At 35.2% G+C, this 19,157-nt stretch overlaps 1 protein-coding gene across 3 annotated transcripts in view; it reads left to right on the forward strand.

The window, feature by feature from the left end:
- Positions 1–19,157, forward strand: part of PARPBP (PARP1 binding protein) — a 66,441-nt gene that overhangs the window by 42,731 nt on the left and 4,553 nt on the right. For 2 of the 3 annotated variants that reach the window (XM_005572034.4, XM_005572036.4), the window contains 3 exons: positions 2,648–2,831; positions 5,733–5,911; positions 9,330–9,408. In XM_005572034.4, coding sequence (XP_005572091.3) covers positions 2,648–2,831; positions 5,733–5,911; positions 9,330–9,408 — 442 coding nt within the window. Of the gene's footprint in view, positions 1–2,647; positions 2,832–5,732; positions 5,912–9,329; positions 9,409–10,558; positions 10,679–19,157 lie in introns of those variants that run through there. The other variant, XM_065524719.1, reaches the window with a different exon arrangement.

Genomic DNA, 19,157 nt, shown 5'->3' on the forward strand with positions numbered 1-19,157 from the left:
TTCCAAAACTCTTTTCTATTAGAGATTAATTCCCAGGAAAAGCATATAATGTTAATTATGTTTTCATTTTGGCTACATTTCATCCAGTTCACAGCTGAAAAAGGAAGTCCTCATATATGTGAAAGAATTCCTAGGGTCTACTCAGACTTCTGATTACAGAAGTATGGCAGACTAGGCCCCCAGATTGATTCTTCCATTGAAAATAATTAATAATGTTGGATAGTATATTTCAAAAATGCTTCTTAAATGCATTGGTAAGTAGGCAAATGTAATGAAAATACAGGTCAAAAATAGATGAAGGAGGAAAGCCAGAGAGGCAAGTCAAGAAGGGAAGCCAGCTTTTAGCCCAGGAACTGGCCAGCATGGGGAGATAAATAGGAAACACGTACCCACTCTACAGGGCGAATCCCTCAGTGTAAAAATAAACTAAGAATAAGGGCTTTAATTTGACAAAAGTGTTTCTATAAAAACCTAGTTAATGTTAAAATGTTTTAGCGTTCTGCTTAAGAATAAGACAAGAGTACCTGCTGTCATAATTTCTTTTCAATATAGCATGAGATGTCCAATTCAGTGTAGTAAGACAAAAAGAAATAGGAGATATAACAATTGAAAAGATAAAATTCTATTTGATGATAATATGACTAATTATATAGAAAACTCCAAGAATCTAAAGGCAAATCATTACAATTGGCAGTACAGTTTAAGAGTGTTGCTGGACGCAAGGCCAATAAACAAAATGCAGTTGGATTTCTGTATCATTACTAAACAGAAGGATTTTTTTAAAAAAGCTTCAAAAATGTAAAATACATAGAATAAATCTAGTAAGAACCATACTAGCTTATTCTCCCTTGAAAGGTTCAGACTGAACGTGGAAGTCCCTGCTTGTCCTCTTCCACCTTGCTGCTAGCCCCGAGCTTTGTATCCTGATCACAGTGTTACTAGAGATGTTTGTCCTCAGGATGATATCCTGCTGGCTTACTATGCACAGCTTTCAACTTACGATGCCAGGTCTTGTTGGTTTCTTTTTAAGGGAGAGATTGGGTGGTACTTGAAGATTTTTGTCTATTCAGTGATATGTTCTTCAGAGTATCTAGTATGCCATTGTGTAAGTAGACACCGCCTACGTACTTTTGTATTGCAGATAATAATATGAATAGTAAAATATATATCATTTCTCTTACTATTAAAAACTTTAGATTGTTGCATGTGATAGTATTCATTTATTCAACAAACATATGTCAATCATCTCTTCTGTGTGCCAAATGTAAACTGACAGTATGAAGATTAGTAAAATATGATTGCTTTCTCAAGGAGCTGATTTTTTCATGACTTTTTTCTCACCCTTGCCTAATCATAAGAATCACCTGTGGTACTTTCAAAACAATGCAAACATTCAGTGCTCTTCTCTGGAGATTGTAATTCCATAGGATGGGATCTGGAGTTGATGTTTTAAACAAATGCTGGATATGAGTCTGATGATCAGGAAAATACATTGTCATCATACACTAAGTCTCTCTGCAGTTTTCTTCTAACTTTCCTCTTCTATCTGGACCAGCTATTTAAATATTTCTAGCTTGTTAGGGAACCTGGCATTTCTGTAAAACATATAACCTGGCAATAAGGCAGCAAGAGTGAAAACTTCATTTCATAATTTCCTTTATGCTTCTACAAAAGAGAAGTTCAGTAGCATACCCAAGGTTGAAAGTGGCAGAGCTGTGATATGGGCTCAGGCAGCCTGACTTCAAGGTCTGTAGTCAGACTACAACAGTTTCTCATTTGGCATTGTGCAGCCTTTCCAGTGATACCTCTAGGGATAGGATTGCCTGGCTTCAAAAGAGAATCCTCTTCTATTGGACACACCTCATTTCTTCCTTAAAATGGACCAGAATCCTTCCTCTTATATGTTTCTCACATTTGTCCTTTAGAGCAGAAGCTGCAACCCAAACTCTTAGATTTAGGTGTGGTATAAAGAAATATCAATTTCAGGTTTTTAAAAATACTTATCTGTTGGCCATAGCTGGTCCAGTTTCTTGTTTGCTTTAGGTCAGTACTAACTTGCTTAGTTTCCTCTTCCATATAATAAGCTTTTACTTATTAGAATGCAATATCATGTTTTTCAGATCAGTTTACTTCCTCCTTGTCTCTTCCCTCACACAGAACACCATATGTTCTTGGACAAACCATTTAACTTTTATAGGACTCAATTTTCTCATTTGTGATTTAGGGATAATAATACCAACTTACTGAATTGGTTTTAAGATTAAATGAATGTAAGAGTCTAGGTATTCAATGAGAGGTAACTATTTTTGTTATTTTAGTTGTATCTAACGGTATGTATTTTAAATATTTTGAATGTATACAACCACTTCCAAACCTGTTATATTTCACATATAACTAAATTATTTCCCTTCAGCTTTCAAATCAAGCAAGAAGAAACTTACTGAAATTACTTGCTTTTAGACAAACTTTTAAATTTTGTTTCTAATGGTCCTCATCTTTTTCTTAAATGCTTTAACTGTTTGATTTATAAGATCAAAGCTATATTCTTTGAAAAGTGTTGATTAACTCTGAAAATTATATTTTCAAGTCTATAAGCATATTGTCATTTGCAATACTTTTATAGAGGCAATCTTATTTCTACTTTCAGCATTGCAGGGGGTCAAATACTGTCAGTGATAAAGATGCAGCTGATTAAAGGCCGGAACAGCAGGGATCCTTTTTACAAAGCAATAGAGGAAGTTGCTCAGGATTTGGATTTGAGGATTAAGAATATTATCAATTCTCAAGAAGGTGTTGTAGCTGTTAGCACCACTGACATCAGTCCTGCTCGGGTAATGAGCTTTTTATTTTTCATTATCCTTTTTTACAAATCATTATCTCTTCTATTTATTGTAGAAATGGTTTATTATTGCTACTTAAGTCAGAAGAGTGTGTTTCCTGTGTTCTAAAATGATGTTGAAAATGTAAGTTTCTCAATAGGATTATGTAGGATTATGTGTTCAACTTGTGTAAATTATCACATATTTGGGCTGAATTTCTGAATTTGTTAAAGTAAGGCATAGGGTAATCTCTGGTATCCCTTTTAGTACTAAAAACTTATAATTCTTGATGGATATTAAGGTGTTTTATGGTGTTTTTCTATAAATGTTCTTTTTTTCTTTTTTGAGACGGAGTTTCACTCTTGTAACCCAGGCTGTAGTGCAGTGGCACGATCTTGGCTCACTGCAACCTCCACCTCCTGTGTTCAAGCGATTCTCTCACCTCAGCCTCCGGAGTAGCTGGAATTACAGGCGCCTGCCACCATGCCCGGCTAATTTTTTGTATTTTTAGTAGAGATGGGGTTTCACTATGTTGGCCAGGCTACTCTCAAACTCCTGACCTCATGATCTGCCCACCTCAGCCTCCCAAAGTGCTGGGATTACAGGCGTGAGCCACCATGCCTGGCCTAAATATTCTTATAAACAATTACTTTCCCATTTACTCAGACATAAAATAAGAGCCTTTTTTTTCTGTTTCTGACTTTAATACTAAGCCTTGTATTAGGACAGCAGTCCTGTTAGAAATTGCTTCCATTCAGCAGTTTACTTTTCTTTTATAAATCTCTGTCTCTTATTTTCTACCTCCATTCTCAGCCTACTGAAACCTGTACCTGGCAATTTTTAAACCATATATTCCCAGAACATTTAGTTATTCTTAATTTTTTTACACAGATAATTAAATAGAATAGATTCTAACCCACAGAATTATAAGAGAAATTGACTACTATGTTTTTAGAACAGAATTTTAGAGTAGTATAGTTCATTTATTGCAGTTTCTTCCATTTTTCTGACAGCCCCTTTTTATTAGGTGTGATTATGTTAGCCTGTGTATGAAGAAAGACTTTTGCTTAATTTTTATTATTTATCATTCATTCATTCATTCACTCACAGCCCTCTAGGACCACGTTTAGCTATTTTTCTATAACAATGCTTGTTTTTAGATTTACTTTGAAGGTGGGGTAGATTCAGGGTTGTTGCCCTGTGTGTTTCATGGGTGTTAACACTTCCTGGTGAATAGTTTAGCTCAAATGACAACCAGGTTATTACTATAAATATCAATCAGGATCTTTCAGCTCAAATAATTAACAACATCAATTGCTTCCATTTCTTGGCAGAAGAAATAAAGATACCAAAAATCTTGTTCTTAATTTCGTGTTTTCAACCAAATCAGAGATCTTTGAAAAATATGATCAAATAGTACTCATGAAGTTACTATTAAGCAATATGGAATTCTCTGGTACTAATGAAAAATATGTGTGAAGCACCAGATTGTGATAGGCAATTTGTGATAATTCCAGTGGATCTATATACATTATAGTTCACCTGGTAGCCCAAGTCTGCCAAGAGAGAAAGAAGGCCAAGACAATACTGATGAAAGCCGAAGAAACTGGCACAGCTTCCAACAGATGTCCCAGAAGATGTAGCTTTGATATCTAGGTATAATGTCCACCAACCCTCTGGGTTAGGCATTATCATTGCCTCTATTTCGTCAGGGAGTTTAAGTAGAGAGGTCAAACACCTTCTCCAGATCTATACAGGATATATAACTAAGAAGTTGGTATCAAATCCAGCCAGAAATGCCTTCAGAGTTTTTGCTTACATGTATCTATAGATAATATTTTATTATTATGTATTTTATTTTATTCTATCTAGTCATGAAGTTTTTTTCAACTTTCCCTTTTTAATCCGCTTTATCTCTATTACTACTATCTTAGTTCAGAACTCTCTACTTCTAAACTGGTCTACTATAGTCTTTAATTTGTGACCTGTCTCCAGATTTGATAACATTCATATCTCACAATATATTTTACACATTGCCATCGTTGATTCTTTAAAATCTAAGTAGGATCATTTTACTTCCTTGCTTAATAAAGGAAGAGATTTTTCCTCTGTAACAGACTGGCTTATAACTTCTTGGCATGATATACAAAGTTTCCCAGGCTCATCTCATATCACTTCCTTTCTTTTACCTTATTCTTCAGCCATGCCATGCTACCTGGTCCCTGAAAGTACCATGCTGTCTTCTTCCTCTGAGTGCCTCCTCCTCTATGGAATCATCTTTGATGCCAGGGTACATTGGTCACTTCTTTTGTACTCCTACTGCACTGTGCATACACTTGTTAGAAATAGCACTTAGCATTCTGTAATGCAATTGTCACTTATTTATCTTATCAAGGAAACTATGGGTTCCTTGAAGGCAGTGGTTGTCACCTTTGGAGCCTTAGCTTTAAACACAGTGCTTGGGACATAATATATACTTATCAATGATCATTGAATGAATGATTGTCAACTAGCTTTTCATTTTTGCATTTGATCTTTATAGTCATCCATGGGGCCTGTATTCAGATGGCCAGAACCTCGTGCTTCTTTGGCATGAGAGAGAAAAAATAGAGATGTTGAGCCATGGGGTGATGTCACATAGCTAGATAGTGGCTAAATTTTTCTGACTCAAAGCCTAATGTTATTCCTGTCTTCTTCTGATGATATTATTTTTGTGCATCTGGAATTGGTAAAGTTGATTATAGCATGGCTTAAGGAAAAACGGTCACATGCCTTACAGCCACTTCTTATAGCTGGTGTTTTATTACTTTAACAATAGATGAAAGAGGCCAGTGCCACAGGGAATTGAAAAGTATGGCCATTCACCCAGCTGGGGTGATTATTACATTTACTTAAAATTATTTTTTTTCTTAGCCAAAATCTCATGCCATAAACCATGGCACTGCATACTGTGGCAGAGATACTGTGAAAACCTTATTAGCTCTTTTGGATGAAGAAGCAGCTAGTGCTCCTACCAAAAACAAAGCAGAGCTTTTATATGATGAGGAAAACACAATTCATCATAATGGAACTTCTATTCTTACACTTTTTAGGTAAGTAATGTGGAAGTTATTGTATTATAAATGTTAACCCTGGAGAATTATAAAAGAAATGTATGCTTATGGTAGGAAACTTAGAAACTACAGAAATTGTGAAGAAAGAAAATAAAAGTTAATTAAAGAGAGATTGAACATTTGAATTCAAAGAGGTTATATATAAAAGAAGTAGTATTTTATGAGAGTACAGCATGAGAGAAGTCTTTGGTTTCAATGTTGTTTTTAGTTCTTGTTTTGCTTTGAAAATATTTCTTTCCTTTGCTATGTGTCAAGAATTTTGCTAAATGTTTTCAGTTAAATTATTTTAGCCTTCCCAACCACCATGTTCTTAAGTGAAGAATTAGAGGCTCCACTTTATAAGTGAAGAATTAGAGACTTGAGAGAGATTAAGTAATTTGCCCAAGTAAGGTATGTTAGCAATTAGCAAGGGTGTCTTTCCTAAAGCCTGAGGCCTGTGCTCTCAGGACTGCTAGTCTGCCTAGAATAAGAGAGAGCACATACACCAAACTTACACTGGAATTGACAGCTCCTGGTTCTCCCTCAAATTATGAAGAAAGATATTTACCAAATTAATGCTGGTATTATGTATAAGACATTGATGCTGTCTTCGTCTACTCAGGCTGGCATAACGAAATACTATAGACTGGGTAGCTTAAACAACAGAAACCTATTTTCTCTTTGGGCTGGAAGCTGGAGATCAGGGTGCCAGCATGGTCAGGACTGGTGAGGGCTTTCCCCTTGGGTTGCAGATGGCTGCCTTTTTGCTGTGTGCTTACATGTCCTTCCTTAGTAGAAGCACATGGAGAGAGATCTCTTTGTCGTCTTCTTATAAGGCCATCAGTCCTATTAGATTCGGATCCCACCCATGTGACCTCATTTAATCTGAATTACCTCCTAAAAGCCCTATCTCCAAATACAGTCACATTTGGGAGTTAAGGCTTCTATATGTATGTGTATAATATATATATAATATATTTTATGTGTATAATATATATATAATATATTTTATGTGTATAATATATATTATATATATAATATTATATATAATATATATTATATATATTATACACATACACACACACACACATATGGGTGATGCAGTTTCATCTATAGCAGATGCTCTCCAGTTTTAATGATTAGGTCAGTCATTGAGTAGGTTGTTGGTATTTTTAATTAAGTGGACGTTCACTTTGAGAAAACATTAAAATTTTTAGAACAACCATTTTAAATTGTATTTAGTACACTGTAGAGAATTGTTGCAAAATTATCCTACTGTTTGATCTCTTCTATTTTCTACTGGAGCTATTTTATTGAAATCTGGCTTCATGATTGCTTCATGTACTCTCTCCTATGCCTCATTATCCTATCTCTGCAAAAATAAAAAAGAATTATCCAGTGTGATGGTGCACACTTGTAGTCCCAGCTACTTGGGAGCCTGAGGTGGTGCATGCCTGTAGTCCCAGCTACTTGGGAGCCCAGGATTGCTCGAAGCCACAGTGAACTATGATTGCACCACTGCACTCTCTCCTGGGCGACAGAGCAAGACCCTGTTCTCTTTAAAAAAAAAAAGAAAGAAAGAAAAGAAAAGGTTTTCTATACTTAATCATGTCACTGAACACATTGCTATTGTTTACAGTTTGGATTCTGCATTCACATTTCTAATTGTCATTGTGCACACTGGTCTGTGGTAAAGTAAATTTTCAGTGGTCTACACTGAAATGATAAAATTAAGGACAATGAGGTATATCAATTTAAGGTTGTCAACTATTCTTTCTTAGGGTAGCCAATCTTTTATTCTTGCTTAGTAGTCATTTGAGTCAAGGGGGTTCTAACTTTGGCTCTGTTAAGCCAAAAGGGATTAATTTATTAAGGTGTTCAAGTTGGTCTGAATCCAAAACTATAGGGTGGGTCTCCTCCATTTTACCTTCTCTGACCTTCCTATTTCTATGTTTTTCTCTTTTGAATTCCCGCACTATTTTGAATTTCAGTTATGTGGATTTCTTATGTTCCTTACTTAGACTTCAGGATGCCTGAATATAGGGTCAATAAATGAGTCAACTTTCTATTCTTCACAATATCTTGAATAGTGCCTTACAAATAGTAGAAGCTCATGAAACGTTTAGTTACTGGATTAAGTAACTAAGCAAACCATTACTATTTAGGATTCTCAGAATAGAAATACTGACACTTCTATAAAGTACAGTTATGCACTGTTTAATGATGGGGATACATTCTGATAAAGGCATCATTAGGTAGTTTTGTCGTGTGAACATTATAGAGTGTACTTACACAAACCTAGATGGTAGAGCCTATTACACACCTAGGCTACAAACCTGTATAGTATGTTATTGTACTAAATAGTATAAGGAAATAGTAACATAAAGTAAGTATTTACGTGATAGGAATTTTTGACCTTCATTATAATGTTATGGCATCACTGTCAAATATGTGGCATGTTGTTGACCAAAATGTTGTTATGCAGCACATGGCTGTATTATAAACAAGTAGATTTAGTTGTCCTTTATCCTATAACTGTGCTTTTGGGTAGAGGAGGGGCAGATAGTAGTTTAAAAGCCACTTTGGTTTGTAAGTGTCTTCATCTGTTCAGGCTGTTATAACAAAACACTCCGGACTAGATAATTTGTAAATAACTGAAATTTGTTTCCCATAGTTCTGGAGTCTAGAAGTCTAAGATCAAGGCACCAGCAGATTTGGTGTCTGATGCGGGCCTCTGCACCATAGATGGTATTTTCTTGCTGGGTTTTCACGTGGTTGGGAAGACTGAAGGGCAAAATTGCTCCCACAAACCCTTTCATAAGGGCATTGATCCTGTTCATGAAGGCAGAGTCCTCATGATTTAATCACCCTGAGGCCCCACCTCTTAACACCATGGATGGTCCCAAACTTATGATGGTTTGACTTGTGATTTACGTTCACACAACTTTACAACTGTGTGAAAGTTGTACACACTCAGTAGAAACTGGGCCTCTAATTTTGAATTTGGATCTTTTCCTGAGCTAGCAATATGCGGACCAATATTCTCTCATGATTCTGGGAAGCAGCAGTGAACCACAGTACTCAGCCACATGATCATGGTGGTAAACAACAGATACTCTACTGTGTTTCCTGATGATTTTGCCCAACAGATATTGCAATGTACTAATTCCAGTTAATTCCATGTTTAAGATAGGCTAGGCTAAGCTATGGTATTCGGTGGATTGGGTGTATTAAATGCACTTTTGACTTAATGGTATTTTCAATTTGTGATGAGTTTATCTGGAGGTAACCCCATCATAAGTTGAGGAAAAACTATATTGTATTGGGAATTAAGTTTCACCATGAATTTGGGAGGGAAACAAACATTCCAAACAAAGCAATAAATTTTTTTTTTTTTTTTTTTTTTTTTTTTGCATAGGTCTCCCACACAAGTGAATAATTCGATAAAACCCCTAAGAGAACGCATCTGTAAGTCAATGCAAGAGAAAAAAATTAAGGTACAATTTAGTGCATGGCATGAAAATAGCAAACACTGTTTTATTTTTAGAAGAAATAAATACATTTACGGCTGAGCTGGGTATTGTAAATATTGTAAACATTATACATGACACAATAGGAATTAAATGGAAAATGAGTTATGACAGTTGGCATACAGTGACTTTCCTTTTATACAGTCTTGACTAATCTGTTTCTGGTTTGCTTAATCACTGGACCTAAAAAAGGGAAAGGAATAAGCAGTTGCTATTGTAAGTGTTGAATAAATATCTGTTGAATGAGTGATGTGGAAAATAAAGAAGATAAGGCTTTCTCATTTACATTTCTATATCTTAAACTGAATCTCAAGATATGTGATTTTAAAATTGCCTCTGTCTGAAGATGTAATGCGGAATATAATTAATTGTAGATTGAGCTGAGAGCATTTTACATTGCTCTTGACTAGAACTGTTCCTGTTCTTTCTTCATTTAGTTTGAACTAAGTTTTCCTGTCCTCATATGAAACATCTGTGCCTATAAGTAATCAATAATGGGTTTTCAAGCAATTTTTATTGGCCTTATTTTTCAAAAGGAAATTTGGCTTTAACTCATTTGTTTAACATACTTTTATTGGGTATCTACTATGATCCAGACACTATTGTATGGTTGGGAATTCATTAATTCATTAAATAAGATTTTTATATAAACATAATCATCCTTAAATTGTCAAATATTCATCTTGATACAACAAAAAAGAGAACAGTAATTTGTATGCCCTTTATTTTTTCATTTGGAAATTTAGTTCAAATTAGCAAAGCTTTTAGTTAATACCTATTTCATCTACATACCCTACACCCATTTAGTTTATTCATTAATACCTTTTCTTTCTATTGGTTATTAGTAATTGTTAGCAATTAATGCTTGTGGAATACATTGAGTTTCATAAAATTTTTCTGTGAATAAGATTTGTCCATTCTTTGTCATATTAATATAAGTATTTGCAATCAAGGGGTAAGATTTTTAAAATCTATCCTTTGGACTTGGGTAGAAACAGAAATGTAACATATCAAAACATTTTTTTTCTTGCTAGGGATACTGACAAACTTTAATATTTTGATTTAAAAATAAGTCATATTTTGGGGGACTCAATTTCTCTGTCTCTATTTCAAATAGAATAAGAAAGTGGGTCAGACATGGTGGCTTACGCCTGTAATCCCAGCACTTTGGGAAGCCAAGGCAGGCAGATCACTTGAGATCAATAGTTTGAGACCAGCCTGACCAACATGGTGAAACCCCATCTCTACTAAAAATACAGAAATTAGCCGGGCATGGTGGCATGCACCTGTAATCCCAGCTACTTGGGAAGCTGAGGCAAGAGAATCGCTTGAACCTGGGAGGTGGAGATCACACCGCTTCACTCCAGCCTGGGCGACAAAATGAGACTCTATCTGAAAAAAAAAAAAAGAATGTAAGACATCACATAAGGAAAAATCACTGACAGTGAAGTACGTTAAATATTACCAGGAAAGGGCTTAGAGTTTTCTTTTCTTTTATTTACTTTTATTATTTTAAATTTTGTTGTTTGTAACTTCTGTGGGTAATAGTAGGAGTATATGTTTATGGGCTACATGAATAAGCATGCATTGCATAATAATCACATCATGGAGAATGGGGTATCCATTCTCCCAAGCATTTTATCCTTGGTGTTGTAAACAGTCCAATTGGATTTTCTTAAAATTAAATCAAAATGAAAAAAAAACTATCTGAGAAATGATAGTTTTTTTTTTAAAGAAAATGTTAAGGCTCAACTAATTACTACAAAATGTATAGACGAATTCAGAAACTTTTGGGAAATAGAACAGAGATCATCTAATGCAGTCTCATTTACAGATGTGGAAACCAAAATTGTAAGAAGGCAACTTACCCGAGATCTCATAACTACCATGAAATATTTTATAACAGTTTGGAAAACCATGGTTAAATACTAATGAGGTTATATTACATTGCTTCCATTACTTAACAGTAGAGCTGGCTTAGTATATACAGCTCTGAATCTATTAATAAATGGAAATCAAGAAAGGAAAGCATTGCTTATGTTTTACGATACTCTTTATAAAATGAAGTATGAAAATGATTAGTTTAACCAGGTATACAACTGAACTCTAGCCATGTAGAGTATTTGTTGGAACAACAAAAAATGCTGCCAATATTTACTACCAAAGTTCCTATGGAAAAGTAGTTTAGCAGCTGATTACCTTATTACTCTGTTACTTTTGCTCTTTTGTCATATAGTGGTTTTTAGTCACAGAAAGAATATGTGATCTACACTGGAAATATCCTGAAATGAGCATTTCAAAGGTAGAAAATATTAGAGAACTTAGAATTTTGATGTACTTACTTATGAAATATCCATGTCATTATTATATGGAGTAAATTAACTCAGATTTTAGTTTCCTCATTCTTAAATAGAAATAGATGCTCCTATGATCACAAAAGTCTATGAAACCAATTTGGAAATGGTTCACGAACACACTCATTTTAGGTCCTCAACTTTTATTTCCTACTGTAGTGTATCAGGAATCTTGTTTATGATGGTCAAATAAATTTCCCACAAAGGAAACCAGAAGGTTCTTCCTGAACCTTCATTATTTTGTTGATTTTGTTAGGACCCTTTAGCGAATGTTTTCTGCTACTTTCTTACCCCAATTTCCAAGCACTTTATTTATTTATTTTTAAAAATTCTTATGGGTACCTAATAGGTGTGTATATTATGGGTACATGAGATATTTTGATAACAGGCATAGAATGTGTAATAATCACATCAGGCTATATGGGATATCCATGACTTCAAGTATTTATCATTTCTTTATGTTATGAACATTCCAATTATACTCTATAAAAATGTATAATAAATTATTGTTGAATGTAGTCACCCTGTTGTGCTATGAAATACTATATTTTATTCATTCTATCTATATTTTTGTACCCATTAGCTATCCTCACTCTTCCCAACCTTATGCCTTTCCCAGCCTGTGGTAACCATCATTCTACTCTGTCTCCATGATTTCAGGTTTTTAATTTTTAGCTCCCACAAATGAGTGAGAACATGGGAAGTTTATCTTTTTGTGCCTGGCTTATTTCACTTAACATAATGTCCTCCAGTTCAATGCATGTTGTTGCAAATGACAGGATCTTTTTATTTTTATTTTTTTTCATTCTTTTTTTTTACTCCATTTTTTATATGTACCACTTTTTTATTTTTTATTTTTTTATTTTTTATTTTTTTTTTGAGACAGATTCTCACTCTGTCACCCAGGCTGGCATGCAGTGGCGCAATCATGGCTCAGTGAAGCCTTGAACTCTCAAGCTCAACTGGTCCCACCTCAGCCTCCCAAGTAGCTGAGACCACAGGTGTGTACCACCATGCTCGACTAATTTTTTGTATTTTTTTCTAGAGATGGAGTTTCACTATGTTTCCCAGCCTGTTCATGGGTTCCTGGGCTCAAGAGATCCACCCACCTCAGCTTCCCAGAGTGTTGGGATTACAGGTGGCCTACATTTTTTTATCCATTCTTCAGTTGATGGACACTTAGGTTGTTTCCAAGTCTTGGCTATTGTGAACAGTGCTGCAGTAAACATGGCAGTGCAGATATCTCTTTGATGTATTAGTTCCTTTCTTTTGGGTATATACCCAGCAGTGGGATTGCTGGATTGTATAGTAGCTCTATTTTTAGGTTTTTGAGGAACCTCCAAACTTTCCTCCATAGTGGTTTTATTGACTTACATTCCCACCAACAGTGTATGAGGGTTCCCTTTTCTCCACATTTTTGACAGCATTTGTTATTGCCTATCTTTTGGAGATAAGCCAATTAACTGGGGTGAGATGATATATCACTGTAGTTTTTTATTTTGGATTCCTCTGATGATCAGTGAAGGGGGATAGTTTACAAATATTTTCTCTCCTTCTGTAGGTTGTCTCTTCACTTTGTTCACTGTTTCTTTTGCTGTGCAGAAGATTTTTAACTTGATGTGATCCCGTTTCTCCATTTTTGCTCTAGTCGGTACTGCCTGTGGGGTATTACTCAAGAAATCTTCGCCCAGACCAATGTCCTATAGAATTTCTTATTCGTTAGAGAAATAGTAGAAGTGGCAATGGAAGAGAACTATAGACAAAATGTGGAGAATGAACCCTGGGATTTACACACTGAGAGAAATAAAGGCTCTAGTTCTACCTACTGAATTGGGGAAATTATCCAAATGTTTTCCTTCCACTTGATTGAAATACACTCCCTAATGAGATGAAGTGAAACTTCCTTTGGTATATACAATACCTAATAAACTCCTAGGGTGCAGAACCCAGAAATTTTCATAGACTACCTGTCTCCTCAGATGAGTTCAACTTCTACCTCTACTGTTCCTCAAGCTATGGAAAAATGAGGGATAACAGAAAAAAATGCAACTTTCAAAATGTAACTCTGAGGAGAAAATAAAATGCTGTCAGATAAGGAAGGAACAGAATCAAGTAGTGACGTGGATACTTCCTTTTTTACTGAGGATATAGTACGTCCTGGTAGAACACCATTCTCGCTACAACAGCAAAACAATAAAAGGCAGATAAGTTGGGAAAATATATTTTAAAGATATAGGAGAGCTATATAATCAAATAATTTTTAAAAAATTAAAAATCGGGACAGGATAACATCCTTCTGACGGGAGAAGTCTATTGTCAGCTATTTTCTTCCCTGGGATTTGTTGCTACTTTTGAATATGAGCTGAGGATTGGTGTTGGCCCATGTAAAGGAACTCTGTTGAGGAACAGAGAAACCACCAAAGTGTTTGGGTGTCTTGAGGGGCTGTCAACAAATTGGAAACTTCAGGAGTCCTAAATGCAGTTATTTTTACCTAGGACACACACTCTGGATTTTGTAGTTATGTGGGGGGTAGGGAGCCTTAATACAATAGACTAAAACCACCTTGATTCCACTTGAGAAGTGGGACCTGCCTCAGACACATGGCTGGTCTTTTTTTTCAAGGTATTTGCCATATTTGGAAATAAAGTGGGGTGGGTGATCACAGAACACAGTGTGAAAACCCCTGAAAAACAGACTGAATCCCCTAGATTTTAGGCCAGAGGTGATAGAGATCCCTACAAAGCTCTCAGTTGAAAGCTTAGAAGGAACACACCTGAGGAAAAGGTAAAAAGCGGAAGTCAAATGTGAGTTAATGAAAAGTGCAACCCAGCTCTGAAACAGCTCATTCCTTGATTGTATTGAGGTTATCAGTCTTTCACTGTGTCTGCCTAACAGTGAAAAGGAGAACTCTTCTTGCTGGAAGAGGTCATCTGTTAGCTTCTAGAGTTCCTTTATGTACAATATCCAGCATGAAATAAACTACACTGGACATGAGAAATGGCAAGATGATTTGTTCTTTAATAAAGAGAAAACATTTAACAATAGAGGGAGACCCACAAATGATCCAGATATTGAAATTTACTGGCAAGGAATCAAAAGAAATTAACTTATAAAATTAATTGGAGGAAAAGATAGTCAAAATATATGAAAAAATGGAGAATTCCAACAGAGAATTAGAATCGATGACATAGAACAAAAAGACAATGTTTTTCCAGAACTGTAAAAACATTATCTAAAATTAAGACCTTGTTAGATGTGGTTGGTAGAAAACCAGACACAGCATTAAGTAGGATAAGTGGACTTGAAGATGGAGCGTTAAAAAAATATCCAAACTGGAGAGAAAAGAGAGAGAAAAAAATTAAAAAGCAAAATAGAAGAGCAGGACACAGATAAAACGTCTAATGTATGCCTAATTGGAGTCCCAGAATGAGAGGAGAAAATAGGGTAGAAACAGTATTTGAAGATATATTGATCATAATTCTTTCCAAAGCTCAGTTCACATCAGATTACTACCTAGCGTTTAGAAGAGAGGGTGAACAGATGCAGGGTTTCCTTTACAAATATAAAGTTGCATATGGGTTCTAAACGTATGGACCCAGCAAACTACAAAATGTCCCAGAGTCCTTTGGGAATCCATCTGCAGCACATGAATATGCCACAGGGCATAGACTGTAAAGCTTTGTTCTAGAGCAGTGCTCTCCAGTAGAACTTTCTGTGGTGATGGAAATGATCTGTGTTTGTACTGTTCGTTACTGAAGGTCCTAGTCACATGTGGCTATTGAGCACTTGAAATGTGGCCACTGCAACTGAAGAACTGGGTTTTAAATTTTATTTAATTGTAATTAATTAACCACACATGGCTAGCACATTAAACAATGCAGTTCTAATGGATTAAAGATATACTTAAATGCAATAACTAGAGACCCATATTAAGTGGAGGAAATAATAAGAGATCAGAATAAATAGGATTTGAATAGGCAGAGAGAATGAAATAGAGCATTTCAAACAACCGATGATGAAAGTATTAAATTGCCTTGATGTTGTAAAGAGAATGTGTATAGGGTAGTTGCGAAAAAAGAACAACAGTGAATAAATAATGTTGGGGAAGATTAAGGACAGTATGCCTTTTATGGTAGGAGGAATAGGGTAATTTTTTTTGTAGGGGTTTATTTTAAGGATGTGTACATGAGAGAGAAAGGCAGAATATTTAAGAACTCAAAAGTAAACGGTGGATATTAAGCAGCTTAAGGAATTCAGCTGCATAGTTCTTTGTACTTAAATGTGATTTAGGTTTTCTCTGCATGTATATTTCTCTCTTGTTTCTGTACCAACTGGTTTCTTTACCCTATTGAACAGAGTAGAGTTTACTCTGAACATATTTTTCTACCTCAAAGCTTGTGTTCCTAGGGTGATATAGCTGTTCTTTTCAAGTCTACTTACTTTTTAAAAAATTATTTTGGATACATACTAGTTGTATATTTTTATGGGGTACATGTGGTATTTTGATACAAGCACACAATTGTCATGTGGTTGCCTTATAGAGTTTATTCTCTTTTTCCACCTCCAAACTTTTGCTTGCTCATGGCTTCTGTTCCCTCATAGCTCTGCTTGCATATACTTGTTATAGTCTGTTGTAATTTTACTTCATTAATTAATTCATTCAAAAAACAATAAGTACCTCTTGGATACCAAGTTTAGTCCTAGGCACTGGAGATATATCAGTGAAAAGAAAAAAACAGATAAATCTTCCTGCCCTAAAGGACAAGACTTCCCTAAATATTTGTTCAGCTGAGGTGCAAGAATCTAAATGGAAGCCACTGGCCTACCCTGAAACCCCTTCAACCCTGATTTTGTTTCATACTTTGAAGGACACTCTCCTAGTAGGTATATATACCCCACAGCCCATCACCCTTGCCATAAACAGTCAGCTCTTGAACCTAAAGGAAGAGGCCAGCGCCAGCCCAGTTCCCAGGGGTCCCTGAAACAGGATCTATAAAGGAGGTCATGGTTTCCTGGTGAGCATGTCTGAAGCCCTGGGGACTCCTCACCTTGTAAGGAGGGGATGGCAACCGGAGGACCACAGCTGGCCATCAGTTGTCAAACTGTAAGGGTTTTACTGCTGGTGGAGTTTATATTTTAGTTGGGAGAAGCAGACAATAAACAAAACAAACAAGTGGATTATATGGTATATTTGAAGGTTATCAGTGCTGTGGAGTGAAATAAAACTAGGGCAGGGGCTAAGGAAAGTGGGGTTCCTTTGTGTGTGTTTGGGTTTTAAATAGCCATAAGTAGGAGTCTCCTTGAGAAGGTGACATTCAGCAAAGTCTGTAAGGGAGTGAGCAACATTTTCCATTAGAATGAAAAAGGAATGTTTGTATTAGACTGAATTAAAATTGAATTTGTTTTAGCTGAAATAATGGGATCAGGATTTATTGAGTACCTACTAAGTGTCTGATGTTTATACTGGATATTTTATATCCCTCATCCCAATTAATCCTTGCTCAACTCTAGAAGTCATCATTTTGCAGACCATACAGCTAGTAAGTAACAGCGCAAGGGTTTATAGTCAGGTGTCAGACTTCAGTGTTTATGCTATCTTCAAAGAGTAAATAAAGGCATGGCAATTATGATGAAGGGTCATAAAACGATAATGTTACTACTTAGGTCAAAAAGATTCTTTTTCTGCTGTTTAGCAGGGTAAATGGAATTTCACCGATGAAGAAATGGATTATTTGATTTATATACAAATTAGTATGTAATTAAGGATATAAAATCTTTGTTCTTTTGAAAATGTGATAATGTAAAAATAAGATAAATTTAGAATATTTTTAGTTACGTATTTACTAGGTATGTTGAATAATTTCCTTTTTTAAACTTGCTAATATATTTGTCATATAATGGGAGTATAGAACTTTCATTTTCTTGTTGATACAGCTAACTCTGAGAGTGTCTATGACTTTTCAGTGTTTTGACTCATTCATTTTAATTTAACTGGAGTCAGGCTTTCCTATGTGAAGTGCTATTTTCCTCAAACTGGGAATGTACTAATAATTTCAAATTAAAAAGAGCTTGTGGCAAAAGGACTTTTCCAATTCTTGGCAAGTGTGAAGTTCATTGCAATTATGCTGTGGATAGAAATCTTTCCAAAGAGGGGAAATCACTCTACAAAGGCACACTTTCAATCCATTTCTCTCATGTGACTTGAACATGAAATGATTTTAATAGCCATGTGTGAATCTGGACATTATTCTTAGTTGTTTAGTACTTCAAAAGCACTTTCAAGAGGGAATTGTTTTGCTTATTCGTGATTCCAAATCAAATACACAGAGAGATTTGGAAGATTTGCAACAGGAAGTAATCTCAGTTCTATGTAGCCACTAATCTTGTGTAGAAAAATTCAGCGTTTATGAACAAAGGAAAAGCGGTCTCTTTTAAGTTATAAATATAAGCCAATGTAGGTTGTATTGTTTAAATAATTAAAATGAAGAAGCTGTTTGTAAGTTCATTTTTTTGAGCTGCATTCCTAGAATCATTTTAGAATTGGCCTGGTTCTGAGACACCTTATTGAACAGATCTTTTTCTTACAAGAGTACCCTCTTCCTACATGTTATTACGATAATAGTGATATAGTGTCTGCATAGATTTCTAGAGTCTATATAACCTTGACATAAGTTAACTGCATCCAATTCTGATAATTCTGTGAGGTAAATATTCCCATTATATGTGGATAAGTGAGAGGTATAATGGTTTCCCCAAAGTTATCTAGTTAATAAGTAATAGGGCCAGTATTAGAAGCCAGGTCTTCTGACTGCAAATCTGATGCTTTTCCCGTCACATCATCTTACCTTTTTGTGCTGCTTTCTTAGTTGGACATCACACTGTTGGCTCTGTCAAGTTTGTATCTATTTAAATCTCTAGGTCTTTTACATATGTTGTTTTTAAGTCAGGTTCTCCTCATCCTGTACATCTGTAATTGATATTTTTGAACTTAAATACTGGACTTTGTTTATCCCCATCCATTTTCATCTTATTATTTTCTACTTATGGTTCTAGCCTTCTGAAATCTTTTCAATCTTGACTCTATTATCCAATTTATTTGTTATTCCTTCCAGCTGTTTGTCAATAGCAAATTTTATAAGTAGAATGTCTTTGAAGTTGTAGAAGCCATCCTAGTAATCTCTAGTATACGCTGTGCTTATCACATAGTTGGAACTTAATAAGTGGTAATTGATTTTAAAAAAAGTGATTTTTGTACAGGACAGGGAAAAGAAAATCTGCATATAATCATTTATGTAAAGAAAAAACCCTCAATATACAAAGGGGGGAATTCTGTTGTGTTTATTTCTCATATTTTAATACAT

The sequence above is a fragment of the Macaca fascicularis genome, chromosome 11 (assembly GCF_037993035.2).
Source record: "Macaca fascicularis isolate 582-1 chromosome 11, T2T-MFA8v1.1".
NCBI classification, from domain to species: domain Eukaryota; kingdom Metazoa; phylum Chordata; class Mammalia; order Primates; family Cercopithecidae; genus Macaca; species Macaca fascicularis.